The sequence below is a fragment of the Stegostoma tigrinum genome, chromosome 11 (genome assembly GCF_030684315.1).
Source record: "Stegostoma tigrinum isolate sSteTig4 chromosome 11, sSteTig4.hap1, whole genome shotgun sequence".
In the NCBI taxonomy this organism is placed as follows: domain Eukaryota; kingdom Metazoa; phylum Chordata; class Chondrichthyes; order Orectolobiformes; family Stegostomatidae; genus Stegostoma; species Stegostoma tigrinum.
The window spans coordinates 34,948,640-34,970,678 of record NC_081364.1 but is presented as its reverse complement, the minus strand read 5'-3'; the positions used below and the strand labels follow the sequence as shown (position 1 = coordinate 34,970,678).

General features: G+C 39.0%; 1 protein-coding gene across 6 annotated transcripts in view; it reads left to right on the top strand.

Annotated features, from left to right (window-relative positions):
• Nucleotides 1–12,982, top strand: part of lrrn1 (leucine rich repeat neuronal 1) — a 47,616-nt gene extending 34,634 nt beyond the window's left edge. For 5 of the 6 annotated variants that reach the window (XM_048547825.2, XM_048547826.2, XM_059649898.1 and 2 more), the window contains one exon: nt 9,793–12,982. In XM_048547825.2, the coding sequence (XP_048403782.1) occupies nt 10,011–12,158 (2,148 nt within the window). In that variant the 5' untranslated portion in view covers nt 9,793–10,010 and the 3' untranslated portion in view covers nt 12,159–12,982. Of the gene's footprint in view, nt 1–5,318; nt 5,342–9,792 lie in introns of those variants that run through there. The other variant, XM_059649900.1, reaches the window with a different exon arrangement.
• Nucleotides 12,983–22,039: the final 9,057 nt, after the last annotated feature.

The following is a 22,039-nucleotide window of genomic DNA, read 5'->3' as shown; positions in this document are numbered from 1 at the left end:
TTTATTGCCAGCAACGTGCCAGTCTTTCAATTAGTTTTCATGGGGATTGCAATGGAACCTACAGCTACAAAAGGTACTAATGAAACAGATGAAAAGCACTTCGGCTGGGATTGAGCTCGATACACATTTACTTGACATCTCTGCATTTTTCATAATTTGAAGAGTATTTGGAGTGGGGAGTTTTTAGGTTTTTTTGGGGGGGGTATTTTTCCGAAAAATGGTAATTGGGCAAAATCTAAACCATCTAAATATTTTCTGTCAACTCACTGGAGCATTTTTACAAGACTTTGACAGAACAGTGCAGAAACTATAGAAATGTGAAAAGAAACTGAAATGCTTTGAACTACCTGAGAAAATCCTAATGGTTGACAAGTGCTATTCAGTTTAATGAATTGGATTTATTTTGTGAGGACCCCGGTTTTCATCTTACGTAGAGGCATTGTACATCATGAAAGAAGACATGAGAGGGAACCCATTCAGTAGAATATCACAATACTCGGTCCTTGTACCTATGTATATTATGACTAATCGTGAAAAATATGCTCTGCAAACTCTTGGTATGTACGATATGAATTACAAATCTGTAGTGCTCCCTGTAACTGCATCGACAACCAAGCTGTATCACTGAAGAAGCATCGTCAATTCCTCCCAAGCTTGTGTTCAGTTGTCCAATGTTTGATTGTGTTTGTGTGTGTATGGGTGTATGTGCACGTGCACGTGCATATGTGTATCTTGACTGCTCACCGTACAGTTTGGGTGTGACTCCAGAGAAACTGAAAGCAAGGAGTTGGTATGTCTCAAGGGCATAAAGCACATCTAAAGGCGACCTGAGATAACAAGGTGCAGAGCTGGATGAACACCACAGGCCAAGCAGCATCAGAGGAGCAGGAAAGCTGACGTTTCAGGTCTAGACCGTTCTTCAGAAAATTTCCATCTCTTCAGAAAAATCATGTGCTTTCAGAAAAAGCATTGAACAACTGAACACAAGGGGTCCTCACAAAATAAATCCAATTCATTAAACTGAATAGCACATGTCAACCACTAGAATTTTTTCAGGTAGTTCAAAGCATTTAACTTTCTTTTCACATTTCTATAGTTTCTACACTGTTCTGTCAAAGTCTTGTAAAAATGCACCACCTGAAATCATTTTCTGAAGAAGGGTCTAGGCCCGAAACGTCAGCTTTCCTGCTCGTCTGATGCTGCTTGGCCTGCTGTGTTCATCCAGCTCTAAACCTTGTTATCTCAAGGTTCTCCAGCATCAGCAGTTCCTACTATCTCGAAAGGCAACATCTTCTTTTCATCTGTTTCATTAGTACCTTTTGCTAGGGATGTAGCAATGCTTTTGTGAAAGGTTGTAAATAGAACAACTCATCCCAGATGCATGTAACATTAGATCCATTTCACCAGTGGTCTACCAGAGTTCAACCTCATGCTGTTCAGTGACTTGCCCTGCTAATCACTAATTTTACCACAAATATAATTTTGAAAGACTGCAGTATCTTCTGTCCTCTTTAATTTTAAACATAGTACTATGTACGTAGTAAAATATAAATGGGAACACATTTTGATTTAACTATCAGCTTATGTGGTTACCATGTAGTATTTCCTCTGTTAAATTATGGATTGGGCGATCCTCTCCATTTTTAAATTTGGACCAAGGGTAGTACCAAAGGTTAGCGTACAATTCACCAATCCGATTTTATTTAAAAATCTTCCTTTTCATTTAAAAGAAAAGTTGTCTCAATTCTAACGATCTGTTCGTGATTGACCTGTGACAAAATGCCACAGACAGTTAAGTTAACATCACTGAGTGTGAGCCCATCCAAAATGAGTTTTCAAGGAAAGAAACAAAGGAATAAGAGTAGAGCATTTGGTCCTTTGAACCTGATCCAAGATTCAACAAGGTCATGGTTGATCTGTGATTAAAGTCCATTTCTGTGTCTTTATCCTGTGACCTCTCATACCTCATCGTGTCACGCGAAATCACTGTTTAAAAACAAATCACAGCCATGTTTAATTTCTGCTGACCCCACCCTATCTTTACTAATTTTAATGCGTCTGCTGTTCTATCAACTAAATAAAATTTATAGATCAATCCCAAAATCTTCTGCCTGAGTCAGCCACGCGTACTTGGGCATCCCTGGAAACAGTTGTTACAAAGTGCATTTAACACTCATTCTCAGTATGAAGAAAAATAATTTGAAATTTTTTTGAGTTTACTTGACTTGCTACATATTTTCATGACAAATTATTGGCTGACAACTGGACAGTGACCCTTTTGGACAGTGTTCTGACAATGAAGACTGTAAGTACATATTGTGTTCCTCAGGTTGATTTCATTTTAAAAGGATGATCTCTATATTGTTTATAGGCTTTTGTTGTTGTGTTACCTAATGACATAATCCCAGTATGATTGTTAAATATGACAGTGGGAATAGACTCACATGGGACTTAAGAACCAGCCTGGAATTAATGGATCGAATGGCCTGTTTCTCTGCTACAAAATAATGTAGCACTCCAGTTTTGGGTTAAAGTTGTCCCAGGACAAGCAATGCTTTTTGTGTCAATCTGCTGTAGACAGACCTATTCCTTGAAAATACTATTGTGTTGAGCACAATAACAGAATATTAAATAATGACCATTATATACTCATTGCTCATCTTGTATATTTCCTGAAAGGCAATCCAGATAAAAAAAACAGAATGATTTCAGTGCTGTCACTGCAAACCATAACTGGTGGTTGGTTCTGTGCCAAATTTAACTGATTCTGAGTTCTGAAAAGTTGCAATATTTGACTAGGTTTTAAAGCCTTACTAATCCCCAATTTTAGTGTGAAAACTTAGCGTATCATGATGAAATTTTAAAAATACTGTTTTAATCACTCCTATGTGTTCCATGATAGTTTCATTCCAAATGCTTATCAAGCTTAGACAAGTGGGGTCTGAAGATTTTTTGAAAAGCATGAAGTTAATTTTTGTTACTCATAATTTGAGTTTTCAGAGAAAAAAAGTTTCTTTGCTTACCAGCTGAAAGCTTACCTTGTAGAATTGGGTAGCCAAGAATTCTGTAGCTATTCTGTAACGATTTTCCCATTTTCAATTGGCACATGTTTGACAACATTTTTTCAAGTACACTTTTAACACTGATTATTAATGAGAATCATTTCTAATGCACAGAATAATTCTTTCCAATGTAAATATATGTAAGGTACATATATTCAGAAACACTTACTTTTGCTTAAAAATAGTGAAGCCTTTTTCTATCTTGTTCCTCCAACATATCAAACAAATCGTTGCAAACACAGCTGCACGAGCAATGATTTTCTTTAACAAAAGGTTGACACATTGATGTGGATGCCGAGATGTGTGTATTGTTTGGGTTACATGTTTGTAGAGAAAGAAATAAAATGGTTCATTGTATTCAATGTGGTCCTGTGATTAAGAAACACAATGATAATGTGAACTACAATTAGTTAAACAAAAGGTCGCTGTTTACAGTAACAATTACCATCAGTTGGTCCAACCAATGAAGCTCATACTCCAGTGTAGTTGCCCCCAAGGGGGCTCCTAGGCTTTCCTTTGGGAAGTGTTCAGGTCATTTGCTCTCTGATGCTCAATGGAAATAAAGAGGGCTTCCTGCAGTGGCTAAATGGCACTGTGGAATTCATTTTAATGTTTCAGTATCATCTGTGACTCGGTTGGCATTGGACTTGCCTGAGTCAGAAGGTTGACATTCAAGCCTCATTCTGAAGACTTGAGAACAAAAGGCAAATCGAAATCTGTGAAGTACTGGGAGAGTATTGCATCATTGAAGGCCTCCTCGTTATAATAAGAATTAAACTGAGGCTTTTTCTACTGCCTCACATGGGTAGAAAAATATTTGATCATATTATTTGAAGTGTGGGGATGGGATACTTACTGAAAACCTGGGAGATTATTTGTTCCTCAGCCAGCATCACTAAAGCGGACAATTTAGTCATTGTCACATTGTTGTGCTTTTTCCGTTGTCTTGCACTCATTATGACAATTTTTTTTTAGCAGTAATCAAACTCTAATCTACCAAACAAACTGTCATTATCAAATTACTATTTTGGGAACTTGCTGTGGACATATTGGCTGTAACATTTTCCCATTCCAGAATTATTTACTTGGCTGTAAATATCACAGAATCGCTACAGTGTAGAAGTAGGCCATTTGGACAATTGGGCCCACACCAACTCTCCAAAGAGCTTCCCATCCATACCCATCCCCCTATGCTAGCCCTGTAGCCCTGCATTTCCCATGGCCAATCCATCTAGCCAGCACATCCCTGGACACTATGGGCAATTTAGCACCTTCAACCCACCTAGCCTGCACATCTTTTGGACTGTGGAAGGAAACCTGAGCACCCAGGGGAAACCACGGACACAGGAAGAATGTACAAATTCCACACAGACCTTTGCCTGAGGGTGGAATTGAATCCAGGTCCCTGGTGCTGTGAGGCAGCAGTGCTAACCACTGAGCCAACCACAATTCCTTGAGATGATCTGAAGTTATCAAAGACGCTGAAAAAATGAAAGTCTGTCTGCTCTTTTGTCAGTTCTCTCCAATGTATAAATACCCAACACATAAAGTAACAGAAAAGATTGCATATGCATATTGTGTCTGTGACCAGGCATCCTAAAATGCTTTACAGCCAATGAAGTACTTCTGAAGTATAGTCTCTGCTGTAATGCAAGAAGCACAGCAAAGTCTCATGAACTGCACTATGATAATGACCAAACAATCTGTTTTTGTGATGTGAATCAGAGAGAAATATTGGCCAGAACACAGGGGATAACTCCGTACTCTTCACCAAATATATAATTTTGAAATAGAATCTCTAAAACTAAATTAAGGTATCGACTGATCAGTGTTACCATTGCTCCATCTTGATTAGACACTGTCCTTCCAAAATGAGCTTAGTTTATTTATGTACGTTTCGTATTAAAACCGTCACATTTTCAGAATAATTGGCCTGGTAATAAATGAGTAGCAGGCTGAACCCAATTCCAAGATTGCCAATTAGAGTTTCTGTTCTGAAGTGCAATCTGCTGTTTGTAAATCAAATGTAAGTAACATCGTTATAATAATAGTTTCCAAAGTGTGAATTATGTCTGCATTGGTTATACTGACATCTTTAATTTCAAAAGCCCCAAAGCTGCAGTAAAACAACTGGAATTATACAGCACTATCTATAAAAGATGAATATCTGTTTGTAAAAGGAAAATGAGCTCTACCTGGCATAAGGAAAATATCTGGAGGGAATGGTACGATAATCAATGTAGGAGAATGCTGGCTAACAAATACCTAGCCAGTTGAAGGTTAGAACTAATGTTTTTAACATCACTTCTTTTAAAATTAAATAAAAAGACACTCACTGATTTATTTAATTATATGCTCATCAGGACAATTTGTAAGAAGTAAGTAAAAAGGATGCTGAGTGAAGAGTGCTGATTTTTTTGGAAATTGGACTTTGGTACATTCTTCAGCAAAGTCACTACAAGCTATATGATTGACAGTTAACTGCCAAGGTTTCTTTAAATTTTAAATGAGACAAGTTTGCTCTGGTTAAGGTATTGTCCTGATAAATGAACCAGAGAATGGTTTTCCTCTATTTTGTTGAGTAGGAACAGGATGCAATGTGTAGATATGTTCTTTATGACTGAAAAGAGTGAATCAAAATCATCCTGTGGGATAATGGCTACCCTGATTTTGATCATGTCCTTGCTGTATGACACACAAACTCATGACAGGGTCTAAGGCTGTCGTGTTTAGTGCTGAAAAGTGCCTGGTGTGCTTCCAGTTACGTCAAAATTGTAAGGTATCTCAAATGCCTCTGTAACAAGTAAAGCTAGACATTTCATATTGTTGTTGTGCAGTGGTAATAGGAATGTGCTTGATACCAACAAAATGCTGCTGTAAAACCAAAAAGACAGACATTCACTGGTTCACGCATCACAGCTTTACCTTAACTAATCAGAGGGAACAAGCTTGGTTCAAATTGAAACAAAGCTTGGCAGTTAACTGTCAGTTCTCATCAAACTGCATGGCACATGGCAACATCCACATCCATTCCTTATCAATGCGTCATCAAGCTCATCTCACACGGTATAATTGTTGTTTTCCTCTGTAATTTGAATTCTGTTGTGAACAGTCCTGTGAATGCAAGGTGTATAGGCTCATAAAAGTCCTTTTTTTCCCATCCATGCTCAAGTTTCAGCAAACACCAATTATTGATTTGTGGAAATACATGATAAAGGATATTCAAGCTGACAATGCATGGTAAAGTTGTCTTTTAAAAAAGATGTGTTGTAATCTTCAATATTTAACTGAAGTGGTATACTTTCAGTTTTGATTTGTTTGATAGTAATTTTGGCTCAATTATTACAGAAACTGTAAAACCTGCAGGGCCCTTGTATCTCGCACCAGCTGGAATTAATTTCTTTTGATAGCTCAAGGAACCAAATTTTGGTCTGAATTTTGTAGTATTAATAAGGCTGAGGCAACTCTTGCTATTTGGAAATAAAGCATCAACTCCTGGTAATAGAACGCCCAGTTGGATACCAAAGTCAGGTGAATGCAGGAAGAATGTTCATGATAATCGGAGAGTTCAGAACCAGGGGACACTGGTTAAGGTTAGGACTGAGATGAGGAGATTTTTTTTTTTACCCAAAAATTGAGCCTGTGGAATTCTCTGCCACAGAAAGTGGTTGGTGCCAAAACATTGAATATTTCTAAGAAGGAGCTAGATGTGGTTCATAGGGCTAATGGATCGAAGGGTATGGAAGAAAGCGGCCGTGGGGTACTCCATTTGATAACCAACCATAATCATATTGAATGGTGGAGCAGGTTTGAATTATCGAATAAAAACCAAAAGAACTGTGCGTGCTGTAAATCAGAAGCAAAAACAGAAATTGCTGGTAAAGCTCAGCAGGACTGGCAGCATCTGTATAGAGAAATCAGAGTTAACGCTTCAGGTCGAATGACCTGCTGAGCTTTTTTAGCAATTCCTGTTTGAATTATTGAAAGCCTGTTTCTTGCTCATATTTTCTATGTTTTTAAGAAGATTGCTATCAGAGCTGCTCTGTTAATTTAGAAAAAACAGCATTTTGTCAACTGACTCACTGTCTTAAATACATGGCCTGGTGAGATGGTCTTGTCTTTCCCTAATGGACATAAGCAAAATGTACCAGAAAGAAGTTAGTGCTTGCTTAATTGAGCATTTGTACCGATGACCAATTATGACATTACTCCTGCAGTACAACAACATGTAATTATGTTGCATCTTTGACAGTAAAGCACACTTAAGAACAGATGAGGTAAGCGAACGCAGGAATGGAGGGTATCTTGGACCTGGTATAAGTAAAGACACTGGCAGATGGGTTTGGGTGATGGAATGTTTAGGGAGAATGGAAGGTTTAGGGAGAATGTAAAGTGGTAGAACAGCAGAATAATTAGATCTTGGGTTTGCAAAGATTTGGATGAGACTTCAACAACAAAAAGTTTAAGATAATCAGAAATACAAACAAGTGGAAATAGGCAATCATTGTGATACATAGTTTGAAGTTAATTTTTAGCACTACTTTTGCAGAAAGCCTGATTTGGCCTCCGACTATCATCTAGGAGAGGGATGGACTTAGCAGCTACAGAATGAAGTTTGTAGTGTGACCAAGACAACTACTGTTGACAGTTGAGAAACTTGGAACTTAATTTAAGCAAAGTTTGTCCAGAAAATTAATGCTACTCAGTGTGGATTTTCATTCCTGCAGTTTCCAGTTGTGGTTAGAGATTTTTTCAATATTATTTATATTTTCAATTTTTTAGTTCTTTTTCATTACTATCTCTTGATCTTTGCTTTCTACATGTGATCTGGCATCAAGTATTTTAATTCCACGTAGTTTGTATGCCCTGCTAATCAACATTACTTCAACCTAATTGTTTAAGGAAACAATTTCTTTTTAATCAGAAAATAGGAGCAGGAGTAGCCCATTCGGCCTTTCAAGGTAGCTCCACTGCTCAATATGATCATGGCTGATCATCTGACTCAGTACCCTGTTCTCGCTTTCCTTCATACCCTTTGGTCCTTTCAGCTCTAAGAACTATATCTAACCGCTTCTTATTTTGGTCCTAACCACTTTCTGTGACAAAGAATTCAACAGGCTACAAGAAATTTTTCTTTGGAGGAGACCACAGTTGCTTGTCCTGTGCACACATTGCCTAACAACCCTGCTTCTTAGATCTGTTGGAAATAGAGAAAGTTAATTTGCCACTGACTGCACAATTTGGCATTTTGCTTTGGGGAATGTAAATGAATATACTTTCTATCTCTACCCGTAGAAATGGTCTCTGTGCATTTTAATTTTCCATCATTAGCCTGCCAAAAATCCATTAAGTGCAACCTGTTCCATTTAAAGTTGTCAGTTGAGCAATCACATTAAAAGTCATTAAAGTTGTCTTCAGCTGTCCAGCTCAATAATTTGAAAATAAATTCAATTGCAATTGAGGTTTAAATCTATTTTGTCAAATATAGAAAGGATGTATATTCTTCACTTGAAATTGATGGCTGATAACTTAATACGTGTTGGCCGAAATCTTTTGATCTGGATCAGAACCCACACTTGAGTGGTGGTCAGCAGTGAATTGGGAGATTAATTTCATTGTTAAACGGAGTTAGAGCATGTTTTAATTCCTCTGACTGTACCTGGCCAACTATTGAGATAAGTCAGTGTAAACTTCCAAATCTCCGTTTCTAACTCAGAATTGAGTGCAATTTCAGCCTACACTTCAGTGATTATTTTCTGGTCAGAAGATCTGAGCAGTTTAATTACACAAGATGTGCTTTCGGTTGCTTTTTGTTTAAGACTCTGCAACCTGCAAATTTTTGATACTTTGTTGATATTTCATTTTGCTGCTGTCAACTTACACACGTGAATAAAACAATTCAAACTCCGGTTTTGGCTATTGGTAGAGGTCTGAATATTGGCCCAGATACAGGCACAATTCCCCTAATCTTTGTGAAATCCTGCTGAAGGAAGTTAGGAGCCTGTGTTCCCCAAAGGACAGCACTTTCCAAAGTGCAGCACTCCCTCAGCAGTGTGCTAAAGGGTCACTGTAGATTGTGTTCATCGAAGTGGATCTTAATCTTATGACCTTCTGACTAGAGAAGAGTGAGCTTTATTTCCTGGTGTGGCACTGCTGACTGTCCCACTGATTTGGCTTCCATCAATAAGTGAAGCTGTTGAAATTGAGGTTAATTCACCTTGGGCTCCTCTTGTGAGCTGCCAAGCAACTGTGCAATTATTAAAACAGTTAGAATATTTGCTCTCTTGGGTGGAGAATTACAAGGATGAGGGAGAGCTGTGAAAAGGAAAATGAAAATAGCCAAGTGTTGATGAAAAATGTAACAGAGCATCTGTGATCTCAAGCCAAAGAATTAAATATTTTAGCACACTTTTACATACTGTATGTATTTTAAAATAATATAAAAATGTAGATATTATGCCTGTTTCCTTGACTATCATAATCAAGAACGATGTTTAAAATTTTTTAGGATTAAATACCACACAAAAAACTACAAGGAATATTTTATGGCCATTTCTAAACTGGAGCAAATGTTTGATTTTCTTTCCTGAACTTCCAGTTGGCATTCACAGTAGTTTGCTTTTACTTCTAATTCATTAATTGCAGTTGAGTACCAATATTATGTTGTAGAATCTGTGTTCTGCATTCCTTTTCAGGCCACAACCTGATACTTTTCTTTGTCTCTTTGCAGATGCTGCTGGAGTCAAGACATAGCTGAGGAAAAAAAATCTTTCAACATGTGCAGTGAGGAAAAGAACAGCTGAGGGTAGTGATCAATCCCAGCATTTTAGAAAAGCACCAGATATCCTTCTGTACCCAGGGGTCTATTTTCTGCATCCAAGCATTGATTTGCTGCAAGCATCAAGTCTCTTGACAGTTGGTCATTCATTTCAGGAAAAGTTTTTTAAAATGTGTAGAAAGAAATTTTCCACCACTTGTCATGTAATGATGGGTTTTCTGACTCTTTGTCTAACTGAAGCATCTCCACAGTCTAGTGAATGCCCTCAGCTATGCGTTTGTGAAATTCGGCCATGGTTCACCCCACAGTCAACATACAGAGAAGCAGCTACTGTGGACTGCAATGATCTTCGGTTGACCAGAATTCCTAGCAACCTTTCGGCTGACACTCAGGTGCTTCTGCTTCAGAGCAACAATATTGCCAAGACAACTGATGAATTTGAGCAAATGTTTAACCTCACAGAGTTGGACCTCTCTCAGAATAATTTTACCAATATTCAAGATGTAGGTCTGACCAACCTTACTCATCTGACGACTCTGCATCTAGAGGAGAACCAGATAGCAGAAATGCCTGATTATTGCTTACAGGATCTCACCAATCTCCAGGAGCTGTATATAAATCACAACCAGATCAATAGCATATCTGCAAATGCCTTTTCTGGCTTAAAGAATTTGCTGCGTCTTCACCTAAATTCCAACAAGCTAAGAGTGATTGACAGCCGTTGGTTTGTGTCCACACCAAATTTGGAGATCCTCATGATTGGAGAAAACCCAGTAATTGGCATCCTGGATATGAACTTCAAACCTCTCAGCAATTTGAGGAGTCTGGTTTTAGCTGGAATGGAACTCACAGAAGTTCCTGGGAATGCACTAGTAGGATTGGATAGTCTGGAAAGTCTTTCATTCTATGACAATAAACTGGTAAGAGTGCCCCAACTTGCCCTTCAGAAGGTCCCGGCCTTGAAATTCCTGGATTTAAACAAGAACCCTGTTCGTAAAATTCAAGAAGGCGACTTCAGAAACATGCTTCGTTTGAAAGAACTCGGTATTAACAATATGGTTGAACTAGTTTCTATTGACAGATATGCACTGGATAACCTGCCTGAGCTTACAAAACTAGAAGCCACAAACAACCCGAAACTATCATATATTCATCGCTACGCATTTCGGGAAGTTCCGTCTCTTGAAAGTTTGATGCTCAATAATAATGCATTAAATTCTCTGTATCAAAAGACTGTTGATAACCTTCCCAATCTACGTGAAGTAAGCATACACAGCAACCCAATCAGATGTGACTGTGTTAGCCAATGGATGAATTCAAACAAAACAACCATTCGGTTCATGGAGCCTCAGTCTATGTTTTGCGCTTTGCCGCCAGAGTACAGAGGTCAGCAAGTTAAACAAGTTCTCATGCAGGAGACAGCCGAACAGTGTCTCCCAATGATTGCACATGAAACCTTTCCAAATCATCTGAATGTAGACATTGATATGACAGTTTCCTTAGATTGTCGTGCCATGGCAGAGCCTGAACCTGAAATCTACTGGGTGACACCGCTTGGAAGTAAAATCACAGTCGACATTCTGTCCGATAAATATAAATTGAGCACTGAGGGAACTCTTGAAGTTTCTCACATTCGCGTTGAGGACTCTGGCCGTTACACTTGTGTTGCTCAAAACTCTGAGGGAGCTGATACAAGAGTTGCAACCATTCGAGTTAATGGAACCCTGCTAGATGGAACTCAGGTTCTGAAAATATATGTAAAGCAAGCTGAGTCCCACTCCATCTTGGTTTCGTGGAGAGTGAACTCAAATGTCATGACTTCTAATCTGAAGTGGTCTTCAGCTACAATGAAGATTGATAACCCTCACATTACATACACAGCAAGGGTTCCCGTGGATGTGCATGAATATAACCTGACTCACCTTCAACCCTCAACAGAATACGAAGTCTGTCTTACTGTCTCTAATATCCACCAGCAGACTCAGAAATCATGTGTCAATGTTACTACAAAGGGAGTGGCATTCTCATTGGATATTTCTGACCAGGGAACAAGTACAGCTCTAGCAGCTGTAATGGGCTCAATGTTTGCCATCATTAGCATTGCGTCAATAGCTGTTTACATTGCCAAACGCCTCAAGAGGAAAAACTATCACCATTCACTGAAGAAGTACATGCAGAAGACCTCTTCCATTCCCTTGAATGAGCTTTATCCACCACTTATAAATCTATGGGAGGGGGATAGTGAGAAGGAAAAAGATGGTTCTTCTGATGTGAAACCTACGCCTGTTGACACATCAAGAAGCTACTATGTATGGTAACTCTGGAGGAATTTTGCTTCTAGTTAAAGGGAGCACAGATACTTATTTTGCTTTTTTCTGCAAAAGTGAAAGTTCTGAACTTTTTGTATTTTGACTTTGCTAACCTCTGGCAGAGCTGTGAGGACAGGTGGATATTTCAAAGACCTATTAGTATAGCGTATCGCCTTTTGTTCAACATTTAAAATGAAAAAAAAGGGCAGCTCCATTTATCTTGCAAAATGTCTCAGTTGCTGTGCTTGATTACTTTTTTCTGTCTCTACTGCAGAACTCAATAATAATCGATGACAGTGTAAGTCATCCCATGTTTTTAAAGAAGTGATGCGCCTTCTGAGGTGTGTTCATTTTAGTAGAAGCTGTTTACCTTAACTGTTGGGCACTGATCCACTTCCATGTTATAGGTTTTTTTTTAGAATATTGAAGCTGACATACAGGATTAGAACTCATTCATTCTTCTATTGAATGCTGTTAGCCAACTAAACTGTATTGTTGTATCAACTATAATTTGCTCTCTTTGGAATTTGAAAGCCCAAACACTTGTAAATTTGATTTGCCTTCTTTGCTTGAACTAGTTTTACAATTTATCTTAGATAAATGTGTGGTTAATGTTTAAAAACAATAATAATGTATTGTGCTTTTAAAAACTGCAACATTTTAAAAATAAACTGTACTTTTGTTGATTTATTGAGGGACTTTAGCTGCCAGGTTTTTCTGAATGTCTCTCTAATTGCATTTAGTATTAATGGTTTAAACAATGAATTTTATTGTGAAACGTATAGTGTAAAATGAGAACAAAACTATAATAAAATAGTTTTGAGCTTGACATTTTTCATAGAGTTTTGTCTCTGATTTAAAGTGTCTTTTTTAAAGCTATGTCTATTATTCCTGTAGAATTCTTACATCTAATTTTTGACATTTCACAAATTGAGTGGGTTGACCATAAGTTAATTCTTGCTTTAAGGAAAATTGAACCGCATCGCTGGCAATAAAATATATCAACAAACAGCTTTAATGAATCATTCTGGATAAAAAGTATTGTGGAATGAGTTTGTCCAGCTGTATTGATGAAGCTTGTTTTTCATAGGAGTAGGAACTGAGGGTTAAGTAATCTTCTATCTTGAAATGCATTTGGTTTTGACATTTCAAACTGTCATCTTGCAGGAAGACCCGAGGGGTGGCTGCTTGAACTCAATAGGCTTTGGAATTTCTGGCCAACCAGTTAAATATTTTTGCCAATGGCTGAGAATTAATCCTTGTGTTCATCCAAATGTTACAACTCCTATTCTGTTCCTTGTTTTTTCTGAAGCAATTATTTTTGCTGACATCAGGATTTCCAGCTGCAGCTAGTTTCACCTGCATCAACTCTGATCCAAATTGGATAAAATATAAGCCAATTAAATTTCTGTTTAGCAATATCCATATGCATTATCCGTTATTTAATCTTAAAATAATAAAACTATATATTTTTGGTGTTCAAGATTAATAAATAAAGTTTGTAAAAGTATTTGGAAAACAAAAGCCTAGAGTACAGCTCAGTGGCTCAGTGGTTAGCACAGCTGCCTCTTAGCACCAGGAATCCAGGTTTGATTCCAGCCTCAGGTGACTGCCTGTGTGGAGTTTGTACATTCACCCCGTGTCTGTGTGGGTTTCCTCCGGATGCTCTGGTTTCTTCCCACAGTCCAAAGATGTACAGGTTAGGTGGATTGGTCATGGTAAATTGGCCATAGTGCTCACAGATGTGTAGGTTAGGTGGATTAGCCATGGGAAATGCAAGTTTACAGGGATTTGGTCAGGGTCGGATGCTGTTTGGAGAGTTGATGTGGACTCAAAGGGCCTGCTGTCACACTTTCAGAATTCTACGACTACCATTTAAGACAATCATCAGGCTTTTGCTGATGAGCTATATTCTATGTAACACAATAAGCTAAATATGAAAAGAAAGGGGAGTGATAAATTATTCTATTTTTAAATGTAAAGTCACCATGACTTTTTGGACAATTGTTTCAGTTGGCTAACACACAGATGTGCACACAAAATGACCAAACACTTTGCTTGCAAATAAATGAACCGAGATGAGCCCGTAACTCATTGGGGTATCTTCATGTTCTCCAAAGACTATTTTCTCAATATTATAGTCTTTAAGGATATTTTGACAAATGCCTTCATTTAGCTTCAGTGGAACTGTGTCACATTATCACTGATTTGAGAGCAGGCTGAACATGCATTGACCACTATGTTTCAGGACCAATTGCTCAACTCTCCTTTAGTTTTTCTAATTTACCGAACAATTAATTCATTTGTAGATTGGTGATACAGTTTTGAACCCCATGTCTTATTGCTGGTATAACATGATTGTATGCTGTTCTAAGAGCTCTTGATTTTGATGCAGTTTGGTATTTATAAAGTGGCCATTATCCCATTATTGAGAAAGTTTTGCATCTTAAGGTTTTAAAATATTTTGTTAGGATTCCTCCTCAAGGAATATTTTGAAATGACAGCTGTTCTGGAGTGTAAACAGAAAAAAAAGTAATTCCTTTTCAACAACGGAAAGTTTTTATTACGTTTGAGTCTTATTTTGATGTCAGCCATGCAAAATGATTTTTTACCGTTGTGTTGTTTCATTCTTTCAATATTCACCTTTAGTCTTAGAGAAGATGTATTTCCACTTTGTAGATGGTCTAGTGGAGTTAAAGAGTGTTTTGTTCCATTTGTGGAACTGCTTGTTTGAAGACTGAAGTCTCCATATTTGACTGACAACCTTTAAAAATAGTACTTTGGAAAATTTCTCTTTCTGTCTATTTAATGAATTTTATGCATGAAGTATTGCTTGATTTGTTGGATCTGTCAATATTTCAAACCCACGGGTGAGATCGAGTCGTGACTTGCTCTTCCCACAAGAATTTTTAGCTGAAGTGGAAATGGATAGAAGTTAGCACTGCATAAAAAAATGCCGATCGAGTGGAAAAGAGACTGTGAAGGTAAAGTTAAATTGTTGAAGGTTAACAAACCAATATGAACATAGTGTTTCTTACAAATAGTACTTTTAATGTCACCTATTTAAATTGATAATTGTAAATTGATCTACTGGTAGCTTTTCTGGTGTCTGTTATTTTTCATTTGAAAGGAAAATTTGCCTTGTTTTTAACATTTTGCTTGACTGGATTACAAGCAAAGGTTTTTGACAGCGTTGTCAAATGAACATTTGCCATATTCGCTTGCAAAGCTTGTCACATATTTTGATGTGCTGATTACGTTAAAGATTGTACCTGCTGCCGGTGATACCTCAAGAGGAGAAATTCTAAATCACACATTGTCTGTTATTTTGTTGTGGTGACATATTCAGCCACTGCGACCTATTTTAGCATTGTCCAAGCTCCACACACAACATGCAGTAACAACTTATTAATAGTTACTCTCCAAGACAAATGTACTGTCGAAAGTAGAATAAGGCTATTGATCCACCCCATGTGGAGAATTTTACAGTGAAATCTGAGACAGGATAGTCAGCAGACAGAGAGGGAATCAGGGTTGAGGTAGCTTTGTGTGCAGAAGGCGGTCTCCATGGAGTTTACAAATGTACGTCAGGGAAGAGAGAACCTGTGAAAATCCAGGGCTAGGCCACCGAAATGATACTCACTCTCTCAAGCAAGCCCTTCAGTGATACTCTGTATTAATGATCAGAACTGAAAGTGAACAGCCCCTATGGAAGTGGTAAAGGCTTGTGCATGGCATAAGGCACAGCTGTATGATCTTACAGTTGTGGATTACAATAATTGGCATTTCTCTCTTCCATTATTTAAAATTTCATGCCACCCTCATCAACCCAAAGGTTGTGGCAGTGACCACATATGTATCACATTTTATTGCTCTGTCTTCAGTGGTCCAAGCAATGCTTCTCAGAGGGATACAGATCCTTGGAAAATAGGCAACAGGTTTAGATAAAGGATCTGGAGCGGCACAGGCTTGAAGGGCCGAAGGCCCTGTTCCTGTGCTGTAATTTTCTTTGTTCTTTGTTGTTCTCATTACTATGGTTTTCTAGTTCTGCAATCTCCAAATCTGGAATTGCCAATTCTTGTGTTGGGCTTACAATGAGACAACTTTGAGACAGTTTGGAAGAAATTTGATACAGGATTTGACGTATCTTTTACGCTGCATCAGGTTCAGTTTAGCTTAGGCATAGAATAATGTTTCTTCCAACTGTACTCCTCCACCATAGGCAACCAGCACATTTACAACATGGGTGAGACAGTGAATAAAGCTGAACAACTTGACTAGGGACATGGCTAGATTTGGAACACTACAACCTAAATGGCTTGAAATCTCATAGCAGAATTACTTAGTTTCACACTCATCCAAATATCCAAGGTCACCATTCCAATCCAAGTCCCAAACAGCCGGAGAGTGTAAGGTTACCATTTCACTCAAGCTCCGTATTGCTGATGGGGAGATTCATAAGTACAAGGTAAAAGTGATTTGATTTGCCAAGTGCCTTTCATTCTCAAAATACAGTAATCTTAGCCATGAGTTAAAACTGAAAAGAACTGACATATGGTGTTTGATTCAAAGACAAATACTTATGTGCACTGGGGCACCATTTATGGTTTCATATATGTCAGTCCATGTAATGTAAGGCAAAGACTTGCATACAGACGGTGTTTGTTGATATTGTTGTACATTATGCATGCTATGTTGACTCCAGTGCAAAACGTAATTGGAGGTAAACTACATGCCTTTTATAAGGAAATGTCACATGCTGTAAGGTTCTGTAAATGCTCCAAAGGCACAAGCTCATCTGGTCTGGAGTGTTATTGTAGGACATTATCCTGCATTCTCTGCCTTCCCTTTTTAAAATAAGGCAGTTCCTTTTTGTGCTAAATCGGTACAAGAATGCACATTGATACATTATCTGGATTCATTCTGCTAAGGCCTAGGAAATGCGATTTGTATCAGATATGTTCCTTATATAATTATCATAACGTGGCAGTGTAGCTTTGCCCTGTTGTGCTAGTTGAGGATATGTATCATTTGTTGGAGCTGCGTGGCTATCTGGCAAGATGTCTGAAGAGTCCAAAACATCTTCCCGTGTGACAGGTGATTAATGACATGCAGTTTGGATATGCCATCTATTTCTTGACAAGACTTGACCATAGTTTAGTGTTTCAGAACTTTCAACTTAGTTTGTGCAGGGTAGGTATCTCATTTAAGCACCTTTTTAATGAAATGTTTAGTAACATGAATTTAAATATTCACATACATTGATAGGCTTTGAAGAAAGATGACGATACTCAAGAAATGGTACTGCACATGTCAGTTGATGATTAACTTTCCATATGAACCCCTTCTCTATCAGGAAACCCTGTACAAGATTGAGTTTTTCTTTAATGCTACACTTTGTGGAGGGTCAATGCTGGGTTAAGTGGTATCTTTTAGATGTAGCATTGCATCAGCTTAAAAACTTGATAACTTGAAACTGGTGATTAGTAACGTGATCAGTAGATTTGATATCATTTGATATCCCATCTCCACTCGGAAGAATTGCTGTCGCAATTTGTCTCTGTTATATGTAAATTTCTACATCCTGGTAGACGGATGGTAGAAGGTTGTCTTGCTTCAATAATGTAGAAGGTTTCAGATATCCACCTGAGGCATTGTCTTGACATTCCAGAAATGTTGGATCATGCTGATGAATAGGATGTTAAACTCACTATAAGCAGCTAACTTATCTTGACTGTACCGCCTGGTCAATTTCATGAGTACATTTCTTGTAAGATGTGCAGAGGAATGATACTTGCACTGCTTCAGTACTCATCTTGGCATACAATGTGCATTGTCTTCTCTTGACATATACCACTTGGATGGAGGTAAAGGCTAATACTTTTTTTACTGTGTATCAAGTTGGCCACTTGTTTTGCTGTCATGCAGTATTGTGTGGTACAATGTGTTTATGCAGGTAATTGGACTTCGGTCAAAATGGGTGCAATGCCATCTGGTAAAAGATAGTTTGCATATGGCATAAAATTCTAGACATGTTATTTGTGATTCAGATAAGTTACATCCCATGCAAGAGTTTGATGTTCTACTGGACCTTTTTTGATAGTTGCAATACTTTCTTTCAGAGGCTGGGTTTGCAGATGCTCCTGGCCTGCTGCCATTACTTCGAACTTGGGTCATCCTTCTAGTGGTGCATTGATTGCCTTGAATTAGTCCAAAATAATCTTTCAGAAAGATTTGATGGTTGTGGATGTAATGACTTGTTTAATAATATTTTCAGCTAAATTAGCTCCAGTGAAATCACATTCCATCCGTTTATTTTGATACTAGCCCATTAATTAGCCAATTGTAGCAGCTGCTTGTTGGAGAGAAGATATTAACTCCAAATCAATCCTGAAATCATCCACAAGTTGATTTTCTAAAATCTGAACAGTTTTTTTTCTGTATCTTTTGCTACCATCATAAACACTGAAGGATTTGAATTATTGCCTCAGTATTCAAGGCAAGAAGAAATTTGACCTCCTGTCATTTTTTTGTCAACTATCTACTGATACATTAACCAAAGAGTAATACTTTATTTAAGTGGCTGAAGTTCTCATGAAACATGGTCAGAATTGTTAGTGCTATGCTGTGGTAACATGAGAGGTTAGATGCTAAAGCAAAATGCAGAACCACTCAGGTAATAATCTTTTGATTAGTACCTAAACTTTTTTATAAATTGGCACAGGATACAGAAGATTAGAGAAGTGAAGGTGTGGCTCAAATTGTTGTGGGTTAAGTAGATTCTGGTTCTTGTATCCCTGACACCACAACTGTGGAAATTGGGATATATATCATTGGTACAGGCTGCATTTGGACCATTGTGCAATTAGTGTTCTCACAATCTGCATAACTAGGGAATTAGAGAGGACTTCAAATAAAACCAGGGTAGTGGGCATTCTAGCTGGGTAAGCTTACCTGAATGCTCTCTGTAACCCAGTGTCTTACCAGTAATGCATGTTGCGGCCATCACGCCCAGGAAAGCCTTCTAATGCTTCAAAAAATCGTTTGTATTTGTCATCGCAGGAAGTGGACAGCAATCAAATAAACAAAAGTTGCATTTGCCTCCGGAACACACAAATGGCTTCAATGTCATTTACTAACAATTGTTAGCCAGCAAATGATTACTCTATCCAGCTCACATCAACGGAACTGGGTATCAGTTTATTCCTGTCAGGCTTGTATTGTCTGACGCAGTGCCACTGCATCATGCACAAGATCTGTTCTTCTGGCTCAATGTCCTCATTCTATTGGAAGTTAGTTCCCAATCTCTCTATTCATCAGCATTTAACACTGAAATAACTTTCCAGAGGCTGGGAATCAATCATCAAGTCATCCTTTAGTTATTTGTGCACCATACACTGGCTGTGGCCAGCCAGCTCGGAGTCACTCACCTGAACTGATTCTAAATCTAACCTCCTGGCTATATTTGTTTTCCTCCTCTCTGCGATCGTCATACAGTAATCGTGCTTATTTTTCCCCACAGCACCTGTGCCATGGATGTGTAAGTGCAGGAGTCGGTAAAATTACAAGATAATTTTGTTCAATATTTCCACCACTAGGAAAAACACCCATGTGGCCAATGAACCAGTAACAAGCAAAGCTTGGTAGGAGCAATGCTTACATGAAAGAAAAAGTGAAGGGGAATATAGAGATCAAATCAAAATAGAGTTGGAGGTGTTTTATTTCCCCCTTCAAAGTTTAATTTGATTTGATCCCTACCCTTCCCAATCTACTGGTTTTATCGCCAGCCGGGGCTTTCCTGATTGGCCCAGGTTAACAACCCCAATTAATGACCTTGTAATCAATGAGGTCAACCTGGTTCCAATCACTACAGCCCTTCCCCTAAGTCTGAGGATGAAGGCCTGGTCTTTGTTTTGTAGCCTTTCTTGCGTGTTTTTTGCCCTAAGTCTGGTTCCTCTGATTTGGACTCTAACATGAGTAGCATGTAACCAGATTGTAACCCATCTCTCGCATCCAGAGTATTTTGGTAGTTTCTTCCTCCTTTTCCAGCGGTAATGTTATCGAGGCTGCATCCATTTGGGCTCTGAGATTTGCTCGACACAAGCTGGAAGGGGAGAACCTACGGTTTCTGACAGGTCTCTGGCTGTCCTGAGGGGCCAGGAATGTTTTGCGCCTGCCCCGTTTGTGAGGTAACAGCTTTCAAGTGATCTATGTTTTTGTTCAAGACTGTATTACCTACTTGAATTTTGTAAGTGATGAGACCCAACTACACCTCAGATCCATACAAGGCCGTTTCCATGGTTCCAGCACCAAAGGTCTTCCCCTAAATTAAACTGTCTCTCGATTGGAGGTGGCATGTGGCCAGCAATAGTGTTCCTGCTGCTGTTTAACCCTCTGTACACCCCTCATCCTGAACTGAGAATATCAGGTTTAACTTGGTGTGGAGTCTTCTCTCTATCAGTAACTCTGCTGGAGATATTCCTCTTGTGTGTGGAGTGATCCTAATGGGAACTGGGCCAGTTTGGTATGAAGTGATGCAGTAGACTGCTTCTTTAAACCTGCCTTCAACAATTGGACCACTTTTTCCGCTAGACCTTGGACAGAGGATTGTATGGAGCTGTCTTTATGTGCAAAATGCCATGTGACTTTAGGAAATATTTAAATTCCCTGCTGGTAAATGATGTCCCATTGTCCGTGACCAATACTACTGGGAGTCTGTGTATTGTGAAAGATGCTTGTAGCTGCCCAATCATCATCCCGGAGTTTGCCAAATGAAATTTATGTCCAACCACTTTGAATAGGCATCTACAATGACCGGGAACATTGAGCCCATGAAAGGACCGACACAGTTGACATGCAACAGAGTCCAAGTTTTTTCCAGTCATCCCCATGAATGTGGGGGTACTGTTGGTGGCAATTTTTGTCCTTGTCAGCAGTCTGAGCATTTCCCACCAGTGCAGCGATGTCAGCATCCAACCCCGGCCACCAGACATAGCTTCTTGCCAGCATCCTCAACTTGGAGACCTCTGGCTGACCCTGAGTTCTCTAACAAGCTGAATAAAATCAATATTGTCTCAGAATTAGAGGAGGTTTTAGCTTGTAACATTCCTTCACCAGCTTTGTCAACTCTTGGAAGGTTTTTGTGCCTGGTGCCTTTGGAAAAGCCAAGCGCCTTACAAGTGCTCTGCCTCCATAAGGGGGCACGCGACAAAGTCATCAGCCATCAGTGGGTAGCCCCAGTCTCACAGTAACCATCTTTTTGTAAAGCATCTGGATCCTCAAATGCAGCAGGAACAGATGCATTCTCGAGGAAGCAGGCATCACTGCCGCTCCCAAGCTGCTTGGCCTAAATCTCTAAGAAGTGGAACGGCTGATCTTAGATCGTTTGCAGTGATGGAATTGGAACTCTGTTTTTTTTAGAGTGGATTATTGAGCTCCGCTGCGTTATGAGCTGGTCTTCTCAGTGTGGTGTGTGCAATCCATTGCAACCTGCACTTGTGGGATTCCGGCTTTCTCTCCGTGTCCTATTGCCCACTGGCTGCAGGATGGACCTAGCCACGGGGAAACGAGGTGAAGTGGCACAAATGGCATTGGTTGCAGTCTTGGCACACTTTGTTGGTGGATCATTCAGTGAGAGATCCCACATAGGCCCCCAGTGACTCCCTGGAAGGAGCCAGTCCTAAATAGATAGACAGGATGGCCACCCACTCCTTCAAGCTGCATGTCCCACTCCAGCAGCTGGCGTAGTTGAGTCAGTGTTCTGGGGCATCATTAGCTTGTGCCCACAATGCCTTGCAGGGGAAATGGCATACTGGACAAAACACTATGACCCTCCTCTATCTGCTGTGCATTGGAGGGGGTCTTCATCTGCACCCTCTTTATGCGGAAGC